Genomic DNA, 15539 nt, shown 5'->3' on the forward strand with positions numbered 1-15539 from the left:
TTGCATTATGTAGAAGGTTCTAAAGTTACCAGTAAAAGTGTGATCAGGCGTATAAAACTGAGAAAATAGATGTTTAGGACTTCTATAATTGTTATTGCTAAAAATATAAATACAAAGAAGAGTGTAAATGTTGTATTTACTTTACTGTTATTCAAAAATGTAGTTACAGCACATTTTTTGTGTAAAATACATTTAAAACAATTTTGGCAACATGTACTAGGTTTTTATATTAATTTTCAACTCAAATTTTCAAAAAAAATTTAATTTTTTGTCCCAATAAAGAACTAGTACTAAGTATAGACTTTCTCTACTGAAATTTTAACATGAAATATGTTTTACACCTAATCATTAAAGTTTTTTTTTATTTTTTATGATTTTGGTAATTTTTCATTGCTAGACTTAACAGCAAATATATAAATAAGAAATTCTGTTTCTTTCTCTCCCCCCCCCCCCACTTCCACCAATTTCACACCATACAGACACGCTACGCCTAATATCTCGCTTTACTTTTAACCTGTTGACGAGTGCAGCAAAACATACCCAAATGAGTGCGCACGGCATTTGCCGTTTGGTCCCGTATGAGGAAGCACGGCATTTTCTGTTGCAGACTAAAGACTGTCAATTTGTTCTCACTGACTTACTGTGACGTCTAGCGGAGATTTTTGGAACTTTTCGGTTGTTCCTAATAGTGTCTCTGTACAGTGTTGCTAGTGCTGTATCGTGGTGGCACCTGGTGATAACTTAAAAAACTATTTTGCGGAGGCGGGACACAAGACCCGCTACGCCTCCAAGGTCGCCATTTTATAAGGCCACTCCCCAAGAATAACGCGAAGAAGCGAAAACTACTCAGGCAGTGCTACGTGTGCATGCAAACACACTACTCAAACTGGACAAAGAATAAAAGAAACCAGCTATGAATGTTCAACATGTGAGGTCGCCCTTTGTATATATCCTTGTTTTGAGCAGTATCACATATTAGCAAAGTTTTAAAACAAGGATATTGCTTTTAACAATCTACAATGTATTTTTATATACATTTAAACTATAATAAACAAGTTTATTAACATTTAAAAGTTTTTTTTTTGTTTTACTCCCTAACAGTCTGTCACTGGTCAATGAGTCACTCAGTATGGACCGTCATAGGGGCACGGCAAATGCCGTGCGCACTCGTCAACAGGTTAAAGGTCTGGGTCTGTAAATATAAAATTGAAATTATTACTACAGAGTCAAGGAGTGAGATGCCGAGAGAAATAACTAATCTTTATGATTTTATCTACGTTTCTTATAACTTAGTAAAATTTTACCTCTGTACCAGAAAAATCATCTTAAAAAAGAGTACGTTATGGGGACACAGTTATATTTTTGGAACCATTGCAGATAAAGCAGTAAAACTTGACACGTTGTTACTATACTTAATTGCAAGAGGTCTGAAATGAATTGTAACATATACAACTTCCGCTACTGCTGGTAAGACATCTAAGAGATCAATATTAATTCTTTTAGCTTCATATAATTCAAGTTTGGTTTTGTTTATTGTACTATTTACTTGAAACTATACAATTTTCAAATAGAATTAATTACTACTCCATACACTACACAAGACGAAAGAACTATCACTGCAAGGGTACAAAATGGGATTTCTCCAAACAGATATAATAGGCCTACTGTTGGCCATAACCAGAACTGATTAGGAGGGTATATTCAAGTAAGTCTGTGACAAGGAAACTATCTGTTGCAATAGTCAATGTCAATTATATTTATTTGTAAATCAATCCAAACGTTCATAAACCACCGCTATTTGGTATAGAGTAAACCATTTACATAGATGTCGGATTAGCGGTATTGTGTTATTAAGACACATTAAAAATTTCTGAATCCTTGTGGACAATCACCTGATATAGTGAAAAATGAGATATTTGCTTTGAAGAGTAGGTATTTATACATACCATTAATGTACACAGTTTTTCTGCTTTAACTTAAATGGTTAAAAAACATAATACTGCCCCCATACTTCCTGCACACAATGTGTGTTTATTAACTATTGCAAAATTTAAATAATTACAGTATTTTGGGTTTTAAATATTATTAAATTATAGAAACATTGTTACATTTACTGATAAACCCCACAATCTACATTACTAAAAACTGTTACATATACATAAGACATCTAAATAACATACATAGTAATAAGTTGAAAAGATTAATTACACTCTAAGTTACTCAGAACACTGTATACTATAAATAGCATTCAAAAATCAACTAGACAAATGAAATATGTACATTATAATAAACATCTACACAACGCTTAGTAAAAACAAGTATAGGACATTATAACAATAATCATCATGCAATGTAATGGTTTCTATAGCGTACATTCTAAAGTACAACTGACTACCAGAAATATACTAAAATTGAGAGTTAAACTCTAACAATCAGTAATATGTAGCATGCAATTTTAAACAAACGCAATGGCTATAATGATGTAGGTATCTATGAATTGATGGCAAACTAGGCGTCTAATATAGTATTTTATACTGAAATCAAAGCATTAGTATAACAAAAATATCAAAATGCACAACAATAGATTTATTTAAAAGGTGATATAAAATTGATTCATCAGTAGAGACCAGAGAATTTAATTAAAATAATATAAGACACACACACATGCTAACACAAACTACTAATACATAAAACTACAGTTCACATAGGGTAGTTATATTTAAACTAAATAGTTTAATTTGATCTATTAATCCTAAAATATTTTGGGCAAACTTAATTCCCAAAATGACAGGTGGATTTTTGTAATTTCACAAGATTTTCTTTAATTGCTTGTTTGTTTTTCACTCAACACTTTCCTATAATAATTTTTACTTTAAAAATATATTTTTACAACAAAACATTATAAAATAATTCTTTTACGTGTATGACTTTGTCATACTAATAATATACAAGAATCGCATTCTTATCTTTAGTCATTGTTTTCTTTAGAAATGATTACCCATGACAAAATTACCTGAAATTCCTATCAATCCTTGTGGAGTACGTTTTAAAATATTTTTGGGTACTTTGGGATTATACCGACCACACCCAGACATGAACCGTTATTTGACATTTTGCTTCCACTGATTACTAGATTAGCGTAGAACAATATTTCGTCAATATAAAACAGGAATTGTCTTATCGCAAACCCCTCCCCATCCTCAGACAGAGGTCAAAGTCGAGCGGTCTAGTAGATAACGTGACTGCAGAGTCTCGCCGCCCTATCAGCTGGTGCGCCGCACGCTCTGTCGAGTACGTCGCTTTGTTGTACTTTCGTGTTTTACTGTGTAATAGATTAGTGTTACCCAGCAGGGATCACTTCTGGATGGTTTATACCTTCCAGTTGAACCCACCACTGGGCACAGCAAAAACCGATATGTCACTTAAATCTGGGCAACCTTATGGATGTCCAGTAGCGGTACATCACTAACCGCAAATGTTGAGATTCTGGGGTTCATGGGCAATTCGATAGGTCTAGTCTACTGTGGGAGATGACTGTTGGAGTTGGTGGGGTTTGTTCCCTAACCTCAGAGGTTCCTGTTAACCTCAACTAGGGTGTGCCACCCCCTGCCTACTTTGACTGGAGAGGCTGGTTCAGAGCTGGCCTCCCCTTCTTCCGGGGAGACATGACTTTGAGATGTAGTGCCCTAATTCTTCCTCATGGATCTCAACAGGAGGCGGCCCCTACTCCCTAACCTTGCCTATCCTGAATACCCTGTCACTCCGGAAGCAGTGCAAAGGTTCTTAAAGGACTAAGTGCAATTTATAAGCTTCTTGTCCTAAGAGAAAAACACAAAAAAAAAAAAAAAAAAAAATAATAGATTAGTGGGTCAGATTCCGTTATATGCCCCCAACGCTTTAAACTTTTTTCAATGGACTTAGAACGTTATAAAACGATGTAGTTGAGTACCAGAACTAACATTCCATCAATCAACAAGCATTTCCAGGTATTGCGATCGGTATTGTTGTCGCTGTTATCTTATCTTTCTCGAGAATCCCGATTACGGCAGGCCATGTGGCATCACATGATTATTTAAGTTTTTTACACGGTACATAATTGCCTTTCCATTACAATTCAATTTATATTTCTGATCAGCCCCTCTAGAATTTGATATTTTACTGATAGGTACTATCTCGAGGGATGTTTTTCTTTCGTTGACATCAGCGACCGAAAGCCCGCGCTGATGGCCGGAGGCACTCGCATTTTGGGTGGCGGAGTGTGATCAAGAATAAAAACAAGTTTTGTGTGTTTTTTCAATAAAGAGGTTAGTTTTTGTTTGGTAATGTTTGTTTTTGTTGAATTTTTGTGTTTGGAGAAATATAGGGACCCATTAACAATATTAATAATCGTTGTAAGTTTGTAATTTTGTTATTGAAGAGTTGCTTTTTCGTTCTATATTGTTTTTTTCTATAAATTTATGTTTGTGTTCCTCAAACTGGTGTGGTCGGTATAATCCCAAAGTACCTATTTTTGTGTATTAGGGCTTAACCCTTTTAACCCCGACGTCCGTATAGTACGGACGTCGTAAAAATGGCGTCAACTCCCGACGTCCGTATAGTGCGGACGTGCACTTTTTATTACTTTACTGGCCACCTATTTCACCAAATGCTTTGAAATTTCACAGACTTGTGCACAACGATATTTTGCATTGAAATATATTAGTTTGTAATGGTTTGACTTCGTATTTTGTCAGTCTGTGACTGAGCAATTGCAGTTTGTCTCGACTGACTGCCCACGCTTGTTGCAGACAGCTGTATATCACGTGGTTGTGAATATTCCGTTTTCTTCACAGTTTTAGGTTAAAGCAGTGTAAAGTAAGGCAGTTAAAGTTTAGTTTATTATTTGTTTGATTTCAAAATGAGTAAAAGACATCGTTCAAAGTCTCCCGTAAGTGAAAATACACTAATTAGTAACCTAGTTGCAAATGGTGTGGATGTGATTAGTGACTCCAATTGTTTTTGTGACCACAAGTGCTAAAACATTTTGTAGTGATGTAAATATTGTTTTAAAACTTTTTTTAAAATTAGATTATTAACATTTTTAGTTATTTTGTCAGAAATAACTTTGGTTTTATGTTTATTTTAAGTACTGTGAATTTCAAAGGTCTTGTTACATTGCCTTGCCCAGAAATGGCAAAAAAAAAAAATGTACACGTCTTTACAAAAATTGATGTTACTCCACTTGTAAATAAGGTAGGCCTATAATTTTTGTTTCCTTTTATTAAGGATTAAATATATCATAAAGTAAATGGGTATTTTTGTGTCAAATATTTTTTTATCTATATGGTTTCCATGATCAAACTTGAAATGTTTTCATTTTTATTTATTTTTTATATATGTATATGTATTTAAAAAAATTTTGGTACTTTGGGATTATACCGACCACACCAGTATGAAGAACACAAAAATAGAAATTTATAGAAACAAACATGATAGAACGAAAAAACAACTCTTCAATTACAAAATTACAAACTTACAAGCATTTCCAGGTATTGTGATCGGTATTGTTGTCGCTGTTATCTTATCTTTCTCGAGAATCCTGATTACGGCAGGCCGCGCGGCATCACGTGATTTGCACGGTACATAATTGCCTTTCCATTTCAATTCAATTTATATTTCTGATTAGCCCCTCTAGAATTTGATATTTTACTGATAGGTACTATCTCGAGGGATGTTTTTCTTTCGTCGACATCAGCGCGGGGCAGCACCGAAGGTGCTGTCGAAGCCCGCGCTGATGGCCGGAGGCACTCGCATTTTGGGTGGCGGAATGTGATCAAGAATAAAAACAAGTTTTGAGTGTTTTTTTAATAAAGAGTTTAGTTTGGTAAATGTTTGTTTTTGTTAAATTTTTGTGTTTGGAGAAATGTAGAGGTAAAACACGAAAGTACAACAAAGCGATGCACCAGCTGAACGGGCGGCGAGGCTCTGCAATCACGTTATCTACTAGACGCTCGACTTTGACCTCTGTCTGAGGATGGGGAGGGGTTTGCGATAAGACAATTATGTTTTATACTGACGAAATAGTCTTCTACGCTAATCTAGTAATCAAGAAGCAAAATGTTAAATAACGATTCATGTCTGGGTGTGGTCGGTATAATCCCAAAGTACCAAAATTTTCTTTCAAAATAATAATTTTATTTGTATATTTCCGTAAGCTACATGTATAAAGAAGTAAAACAAAAAAAGAATTACCTAAATATCTTAATAAATAACTGAGTTATGAATTTTTTTACAAAACCCTTACATTTTGTCTGAAAATGGCTTGGGATTTCTGGCACATGACTTAATTTAATGGCCGGGGTTAAAAGGGTTAAATTAAATAATAAATCTAAGATTAAAATAAAACAACCCCATTTTAAACCGCTTGCACCACCTGAAGACCTTTGCATAAGGAATTAGTCAATTAAAAAAAAAATTAATTAAGAGGACATCAAGTTTAATTGCTATTTATTCAATAATTTTTTGCAAATGCTTATATATAATTACATATAATTGCCCTGGGTTGACTTTTCAGCTATTATACTTTTTTCATATTCAGGCTAGAACGGGATGGGTTTTTTAATGTTCTGTTAATTACTTCACATCATCCGCCCTGGCTTAAAAATGAGGAAATTATCTATAAACTACGTTGAGTCTATCATTGAGACATAACAACAAGTTCACTTGCATGCTGACTCTGCCATTTACCGAGGAAGTGTCCAATAACATTGCAGCTATTGAGTCTGTTTAGTGTGAGCATGAGAATCACTCATCCACTTTCGGTATTTGTACCTGTAGGCTCCTATCCAGAGTTGGTCTTAGTAAATTCATACTCTTACTAGTTGAAGAAATATTTAATAATTAAAAACATCTAATTAATTACAGAATAATAACAGGGCATTTGGGTTAGTTATAAATTCTGTGGAAATTGAACTAATAGTCAGTCACCTCCTCTTCATTATCTTAAAAAACAGTATTCAATAATGTGTTGAAGCATTAATCGCCTCACCACGTAAGGAGCATGAAAAGCAAGAAAATTGTGATCAAAAGAACAATAGTAATATAAATACTGAAGATCATTTATCAATGCACAGATCTAGGGTGAACTAATTTTTGAAATTGTAAGTATAAAGTTGTTCACAAAAAATTATTTATATGTCTAACATCAATGACTAACAAAAATTTAACTTCTCTCTTCCCATGAGAATGTGTGCAGTGAAAAAGTCAGTCTAAGATATTAAGTATTAGTAGTGTAGTTATACTATGTTTTGCAAATTTTTAAGACACAAGGGCACTTGAAATTATGACAATCATACAAACATTTTAAGTTTAAACCATGTACTGTCAATCAAATTTGAATAAAAATTGTATCAGATACTATGAGATAAAAATAGGTTCATATACGGATATCATTGAGCACCATTACCATTAATGTGAAATTAATTTAATTTTCAATCCATATTTCAACCCTCAGTATCCAATATTTATGAAAAAATTTGAGTTCTCCTGAGTGATATCGCAGTTTTCTACGAATTCTAGTAAGTGGTAATGAAAAACATAAAAAAACTCGCCTCGAGCATACCTACACGACTCATGTTTATCCATTAAGTTCCTGAGATTTGTGATGATGAAAATCAGTCAGTGATTTTTGGCTTTCATCTCTAAAGATAAAATTTCAAATGAATGGTTCCCTAAGCGTTCATTAAGTGACCTTACACACATAGTGGAGGTATATAACAACTACGGAAGCTGCTAGAGGTTACGACGGATCACTCACGGTTGGTGGGCTGGGGTGGCAGCTGCTGTACCGGTGTGGCCGCAGCAATCTGCTTGTAGTTCACTGGTAGAGCCATCTCCTGAAATCATGTAAGAACAATCAGTTACAGAGATTGTAAGCTGTTTATATTTACATAAGGATTTTCCATGTCAGTTCAACCACACCATTTCACCCACCATCTCAGATTTGTATGAAACTTGGTAGCTATGTTTTATATGTAAAGATAAGTAAAACTACCAAATTTGGAATTTATATCTCGCTTAGTTTTCCAGTTATGGCACTTTAGTTTTTATATTTTTCAATTCCCGCACTCTGGACAGCACCATACAAAACATGACAGAGAAAAGAAAAGAATTTCTCATTTGACAATCAATCTTTATGAGATTTTCAAGGTACAATCCTTGAGTAGCTACTAAGGAATTTGAAACACCCAGCAGGGATCACTTCTGGCTGGTTTATATCTACCAGTTGAACCCACCACTGGGCACAGCAAAAACCGATATGCCACTTCAATCTGGGCAACCTTATGGATGTCCAGTAGCGGCACATCACTAACCGCAAATGTTGAGATTCTGGGGTTCATGGGCAATTCGATAGGTCTAGTCCAGGGTGCCCAACCTTTTTTTACCCAAGGGCCACATTGTAAAGCCTTTATGGCCAGGCGGGCCAACATCCCAGGGGATTTGGAACCCCAAACAAAACGTATTGCCCGGGGTTTTTGTTCCAGAAATCTTGTGCAAAATATGAGTTTTAAGGTTATTTGGCCCTTGTTTCCTGATTATTTGTAATTTCTTATTATTTATTAGTTGTTAGGTAAAGGCAATGATTACATAGTATAAAACCTAGATAGGCCATGGGAGGCGCTCGGTGAAGCAGCCTCGGACAGCCCGAAACCTAGACCAAGATGGCGGTGCGGAGCATGATTCACCCTAGTACCGAGCGCCAACGCCACCCGCTAACCAGTCCAGAGCCGTGGAAATTAATGACATTAATGAAAAAAAAAAAAACAAATAAATTAATGACAACAACAAACTTGCTTCTAGTAATGATTGTGCAAGTTATGAGAAAGTGTATTGACATTAACTTATTTGTCGGAAACCACAGTGTTGACCAAGAACCGGAACAAAACCATATTATTTTGTTAATTAAAGCGTTGTGTAAGAAGTATTTCACAGTTCGCTTTACACAAGCATGCAAAAAATGTTAATGAGTTATTACATAAAAATAAAGTTAGAAGCCATTTAACTAAAGTAGTATAATAACGTTTTTAGGATAGTAAATTAAAACTCAATAACAGTAAGTTCCTGAGTTAATTTTAAATCTTTTGTAATTTATCTAACAATGTTCTTTTTCCATTAAATGTACAGTATTTGAAACTGAAATGAGTTGTTTTTATTATTTGTACCTGACCAAGTTTCCTGAGTCGTATTGAGACTTTTAATAAATGTTGTCAATGTGTCAAATATAAAACACATTATACAAAATAAAATATTCAGGGCGAAAAGTACCCGTTTTGCAAATATTTAAATTATGAACAGTTAAATGTAGTGTTGTAATTAAGTATTTAATAATTACGTAATAGTTAATAATAAGAGTTTTGGTTACAATGATAGGAAGCGGCCTACGGAGCAGTGGCCAGGTTCGGAGTACAATCCTGACGCGACTACTGCCGCGCGGCCGTGTTGAATACGCTTATCTTCAACCTTCCTTCCTGTCCAGAGTATAGTTTGTAAAAAATTTTTATGACAAAATAAGCTAAATTCAAGTGTTTATATACAAACTTTGTCGCTTACAAAACTTCTCTACCCAAAAAATAAAAAAAATCCTCGGAGACCAACTTTTTCATGTCACGTTTTTAAAAACCATACAAACAGTTTTAACTTTAAACTTGTAATATTAATTAGTAATAAAATTATTTTATAATTTTAAATTGCACCGTTTCTGTCCAACACTAATTTTTTTGTTTGCATGCGAAGTTTCGAAATTTTTAACTTCCTTGTAAGTCGGTCAAACGACAGTGTATTTGAAAAGCGCCCATTAACATTTTTCTCCGTGTAAAGACTGCATTTGACGCTTCTATACTTGACCAAGATGGCGGCGTTGGCTTCAACTGCTGTAATGCTTGTTAGAGTCCACGGCCTATCTAGGTTTTATACTATGTAATCATTGGGTAAAGGTTTATAATATATTATGTTTTTTGGTTCTTTTAGTAGAAATAAATATAAACCCAGACTTTTGGATGTTTGCTCTAATTCTGAGGGAACAATAAAAAAGTCACCAATAAATTGAATAGGCTACATTGATTTTAATTAAGCCTACTAGGATACTAGGACATACAAATTACGTGAGCGAGTGGTGACCTTGAGTTGGGTAGGGGTTACGTCCGCCGCACCGCGCGCTGTGCTGTGCTTTATGCGTGCTCTATTCGCCAGCCGGTAGCCACCACCGTAGTCAGTGAAATCTGTCTGCAACTACTTTACTTCTTTCAACACTCATACTCCACCAAATGAATATGGCTCGTTCTACGTGAAATCGGCTGGACTGCTTGGTTCTCAAAATTTGTATTTATTAATATTTCAAATGCTTGTAAACAAAGTTGGTTGTTTTGGCAACAAGGCGGGCCACATAAAACAGACTCCGTAGGTTGGGCAGCCCTGGTCTAGTCTACTGTGGAAGATGACTGTTGGAGTTGCTGGGGTTTGTTCCCTTACTAGGGAACAAACTATGTGTTGTTTTATTTTTACTCAGAATTAAATGCTCTTCCTTTTTTATATTTTGGATTTTACGTATCACTAACAACAACAATTTTACAAACCAAAAACTTTGAAATAACTTTTTCTTTTTTCTAAAAAACATTTTTTTCCTGAAGAGGTAGAGTAAGGGTATTTTTTTTGTTTTAATGATATATGTGAAAAATGTTCCTTGAACAATGCTGAATAAAGAAATATATAATATGACATAGGTACTTTATAGTAAACATGTAATAATAAAATAAATATAAGACAATGTATGAAGTACTAAAAACACTCTGCCACTGAGAGAAATATGACCGCCAGTTCCAGGGTTAATCACTGTCGCTCAACCATGGTGTCCCAGGAAGCCTTTGGAAAGCTCCCTAAACCTTGAGAAATAATGGTTTAGGTATTTCTAATCGATAAATTAGTACCCTGATTTGATTGTGTTGGTGGCCGCTTATTACACTGGAGACGCCTTACTATTAATATTACTACCCACTCATTAAAAACATTATATTTACCCTACCTGCCTACCATCACATTATCAGGACAACTTAAATTGTGCATGGCATGTAGAAAATAGTACTTACATCCATCACAAACTTACTTATTAAAACAATATAGTAAAAGGTCACGAATTAGGTTGCAAAAACACAGTTTATCAATAGGCTATTTGGAAAAGAAATTCTGGTCTATAAGCCATAACAAACTACTACTGGCACAAAATATTCGTCTGCGTTACTTTTAACATACTATTCAACACATTGTAGGCTTAAAATTAAATATAAAAGGTATGAAATCGAATCAGAAACCTACTTAAACGTTGGAATTACGAGTAACTTCACAAATATACTAAACTGACAACAACACACTAGCGAAACGCCAACAGCCCCTCCATGATCAATGTTAGTAGTTTATACCCTACAACTACAACTGCCAAGTGCCAAAGGCTACAAAGTAGAGATGGGCGTTATTTAACATAACAGGATAAATAACAGTGTTGCCGCGCGGCAACAGTTATCCCCGCAACGTGTTATCAGAAACTCCCTGTTATAACAGGATGACAACGAACAATGAATTCATTCGTTTCGTTGCCGCAACGGTAAGCCTGTGCTGGTAACAGTCAATAGCGGCAGACTGGAAACTCTTCACCTGTTATTTGAGCAACGGTGTTATGACAAACAACAGAGTTGTAGGATGACAATTATTTCATTGCCGGGAATCTATCTACTACGGCTTGACAATGACAACAGCAGCTTGATCTGTTATTACAACACCACCCGTAACGATAATATAGTAAAGTAAAATAATCAAAATACTGGAGACGCCGACATTGCGGCTTGGGGGAGGGGATGGTGCCTGTTCGGACATGAAAACCTGACCTGATTATTCACTTTGTTTATTCTATTAATGATCCCATTCCCACACCCGCAGTACAATTGTTTTAATTTGTTCAAGAGCAACATACAGTGTAATCTCTGCCTTATTAAACTATATGTGGTTTAAATTTTTATTTAAAATAACTATATTTTCTTAATGTTTTCTTTAAAATAATTCTTGACAAATAAATTGTAGAGTGATTAAGTTATGTGAAATAACACGTTTAATTTGTGTGTTTACTGTTTTTATTATTTATAAATATCTACATTGTAATTAATTTATATTAAAAATGAGTGGTAACAAGAAGCAAAAAACCAGTTACTTGTGGACATACTATACTGTGGTTGACGCTGACATAAAAACTGCTAAGTGCGATTTATGTGGGCAAGTATTAAATTATAAGTCAACTATAACTAATCTTAGACACCACATTGAAAAGCGCCATCCTACTGTAAATTTATTACCAAAAAAAGATAAAACTTCAACTAACTTGCCAAGGCCCTACGACAGCTTTAATTTCTACTAAAAACTCTACAATAGGCTCTACATCAATTTTACGTAATGAACCCGAACAACCAAGTTCAGAAGCGCTAACCAATTCAAATCCACTAAGTGCATATTTTTCATCTTCTAGTGACGGTAACCATTCAAGTATTAGATCATTTTTACCCCAATCTAAAAAGCTGAGTGAGACTCAACGTAAAAAACTCGATAAACTTCTCTTACAGTTGTTTATTACTGACTTTCAGCCATTTTCCAATTGTCGAAGACAGAGGTTTTGTTAACTTTGTGTCGGCTTTGAATCCCGCATATAAATTGCCAAGTAGAAAAACAATTTCCAATAGTAATGATTCCAGCTGAACATGAGAGATGCTTGAATTTTGTTCGGAATGAGTTAAACTCAGTACAAAGTGTATGTCTAACCACTGATACCTGGACTTCTACAAATGTTGAAAGTTATTTGGTGTAACTGTCCATTACATTTCAGAAAATTATGAAATAAAGTCGATATTGTTGGAATGTTCTAAAAATGTCTGATTCTCACACAAGTGCTAATCTAGCAAAAGAGATCAAAACTATTGTTGACAAAATTTCATTTATTTGATAAGATTTTAGTCGTAGTATCAGACAATGCCAGTAACATCAAAGGGGCGGTACAAAAGGACTTGAAATTGAAGCACTTTGGTTGTTTTGCCCATACCTTAAACTTGATTCTTCAGGATGCGTTAAAGCTGGTAAAAATGTTAATTGACAAAATAAAATTGATAGTGACTTTTTTTTAAAAGGAGCACAAATGCAACTGAAAAACTGTTGATATCCCAGAAAAATATGGGCCTTGAGCCAAAAAAACTTATTCAAGAGGTTTCAACGAGATGGAACTCTACATTTTATATGGTTTCCAGATTTGTAGAGCTGCAGGACGCGGTAAAAAACTACTATCGCTTTAATAAATAAAAATTTACCTGTTTTGTCAGAGGAAGAGTGGGGATTATGCAAAGAGCTAAGCACAATCTTACGTCCTTTTGAGGAGGTCACTTCACAGATTAGTGGGGAACGCCTACGTGACAGGTAGCCAAGTGATACCCCTAACAAGAGGCCCTGATGTCCCGTGTGTAAAAAAATGCAAAAGGAGCCATTCAAACCAGTTTATTCAAAATAAATTATTAATGAACTGCTGCATGGTCTCGAGAAACGCATGGAAAATGTTGAAACACGAGCAAAACAATAGCACTTGCTACTCCTTTTTAGATCCCAGATTCAAACTTGCTGTCTTCAAAGACGAAACTGCAAAGCAATTGATCAAAAAAACATGTACAGAACTTTTAGCTGCAATCTGGACAGAGACACATGGCAAACCTTGCACAGCAGATGAATGAAGAAATTGGTAACACTCAAAACAAAGATGGCAACGTAGATTCCGCAAAATTTTCCGTCTGGGAGGACGTTGACAACATAATTGCCAAGGAGAAACCTACAGGTAACCGCTTTAAAATTTTATTCATAAATTTAGAATTTTTCAATAAATTAAATTAGGGTTTTTACTTGTAACTACACGTATTTACTTTTTGTTTAACTTTAACGCGTTGTAAGCTTTTGGAGTTCACTGCTATGAAGGAATGTGGTTTTCAGGTACGAAGACCTCCGCTGCAATTGTCGAGTTGAACCGGTACTAGATGACAGCTATCTAGGACGGAAAAAAGATCCTATGGGCTGGTGGAAAGAGAATCAACATGTATACCCTATTATGAGCAAATTGGGTGAAATTAAAATTTAACGTCATGGCTACATCCGTCCCATGTGAACGACTTTTTTTCTAAAGCAGGAAATTTTTGACAGAACGCCGATCAAGACTGAGTTCAAAACGAGCAGAGCAGTTGCTGTTTTTGAATGGAAATCTAAATCTTCTACAGTAAATAGAAATCAAAAAATTTAAGTTATATATAAGTTCTGCAAGTTAAATATATGAAATTATGTAATTCATTTTCTTGCAATTAATCTTATATGAAGCCATAGTGTACAGTTTGGTTATATTGCCCATTTTATTTTCTAAATATGCTTAATTGTGTCTTTGAATCTCCATACATTCGTGTATCTTCATTTAATCTAAAGTACAATATTTGACAGTGTAATTGTAATGTACATTTGAACAATATGTTTATGTATGTATATATTTGTAATTTATAAAGTGTTCCTATATGATTTAATTAGAAATACAGTGTTAACCATTTTGTTTATATTGTGATAAATAGTTTTTTTTATGTATACATTTTGCAATTATAAACGTCATTTGTGTTACTATTTGTTGTAGTTAATATAAGTTATCAGTTAAATATGTATGTATACATCACAGCAGTACATTTTTATAGCTAAATATCACTGTCCAACGTTTTTTACTTTACACTTACAAAATCTTACTTAAGTTGTAGGCTATAATTATTTCAATATATTTTATAATCAAATATGTATTTTTCACATTCGTAATAATTATATTTTAGATGTAATGTATCCATTTAATGTATTCTTCATTTACATACTAGTAGTGTAACTAACACGTATTTAACGGTTTTTTATTTTACTGTCAATTTTCCGTGTAAATACCAATTTGGGCAATTAAAACACGTTATTTTTTAAGATAAATGTATTTTAAAGAACTTTTAGTCTTGTATATAAATTACTTTTATAAAAAAAGCCTAGGGTGTGTTCATTTAATATAATAATATTTACAGAAACGTTTTTATTTGGTTTGTATTATTTTGTCTATAGCTTTTATAAAGTAATCCCTAGTGTAAATTATATTTAATACACTAAAAATATTTCATTTTTCAGTTGAATATTTTAATGTTTATCTATAGTGTAAATGTACAATGCGCTGTGAAATGTTTACATTCAAACAATAAAAACCCGATTCTGTATTTTTGTACTTAATTGAACCAAAAGATACTTTTAATTATCTCAAAATAAATTATAGTAACTAGACTAAGCAGCCTAAATGACGAATTTTTGTACACTTAATAATAGTAACAAAGTCCGTTAACTGAATGGTGGTCCATGTTTTAGTAACGGTATTTCAGTAACGTTCTATAGGTAACAGCCACTGGAAAAACGTTATTGAACCAACGTTGCGCAAT

At 34.0% G+C, this 15539-nt stretch overlaps 1 protein-coding gene across 4 annotated transcripts in view; it reads right to left on the reverse strand.

Annotated features, from left to right (window-relative positions):
* LOC124357924 (SWI/SNF-related matrix-associated actin-dependent regulator of chromatin subfamily E member 1-like) overlaps window positions 1-11482 on the reverse strand; it is a 35835-nt gene extending 24353 nt beyond the window's left edge. For all 4 annotated transcript variants that reach the window (XM_046810045.1, XM_046810043.1, XM_046810044.1 and 1 more), the window contains exons 1-2: window positions 11347-11482; window positions 7796-7874 (exon numbers count right to left, since the gene is read on the reverse strand). In XM_046810045.1, coding sequence (XP_046666001.1) covers window positions 7796-7871 — 76 coding nt within the window. In that variant the 5' untranslated portion in view covers window positions 7872-7874; window positions 11347-11482. The remainder of the gene's footprint in view (window positions 1-7795; window positions 7875-11346) is intronic.
* Window positions 11483-15539: the final 4057 nt, after the last annotated feature.

Source organism: Homalodisca vitripennis, chromosome 3 (genome assembly GCF_021130785.1).
Source record: "Homalodisca vitripennis isolate AUS2020 chromosome 3, UT_GWSS_2.1, whole genome shotgun sequence".
Taxonomy (NCBI): domain Eukaryota; kingdom Metazoa; phylum Arthropoda; class Insecta; order Hemiptera; family Cicadellidae; genus Homalodisca; species Homalodisca vitripennis.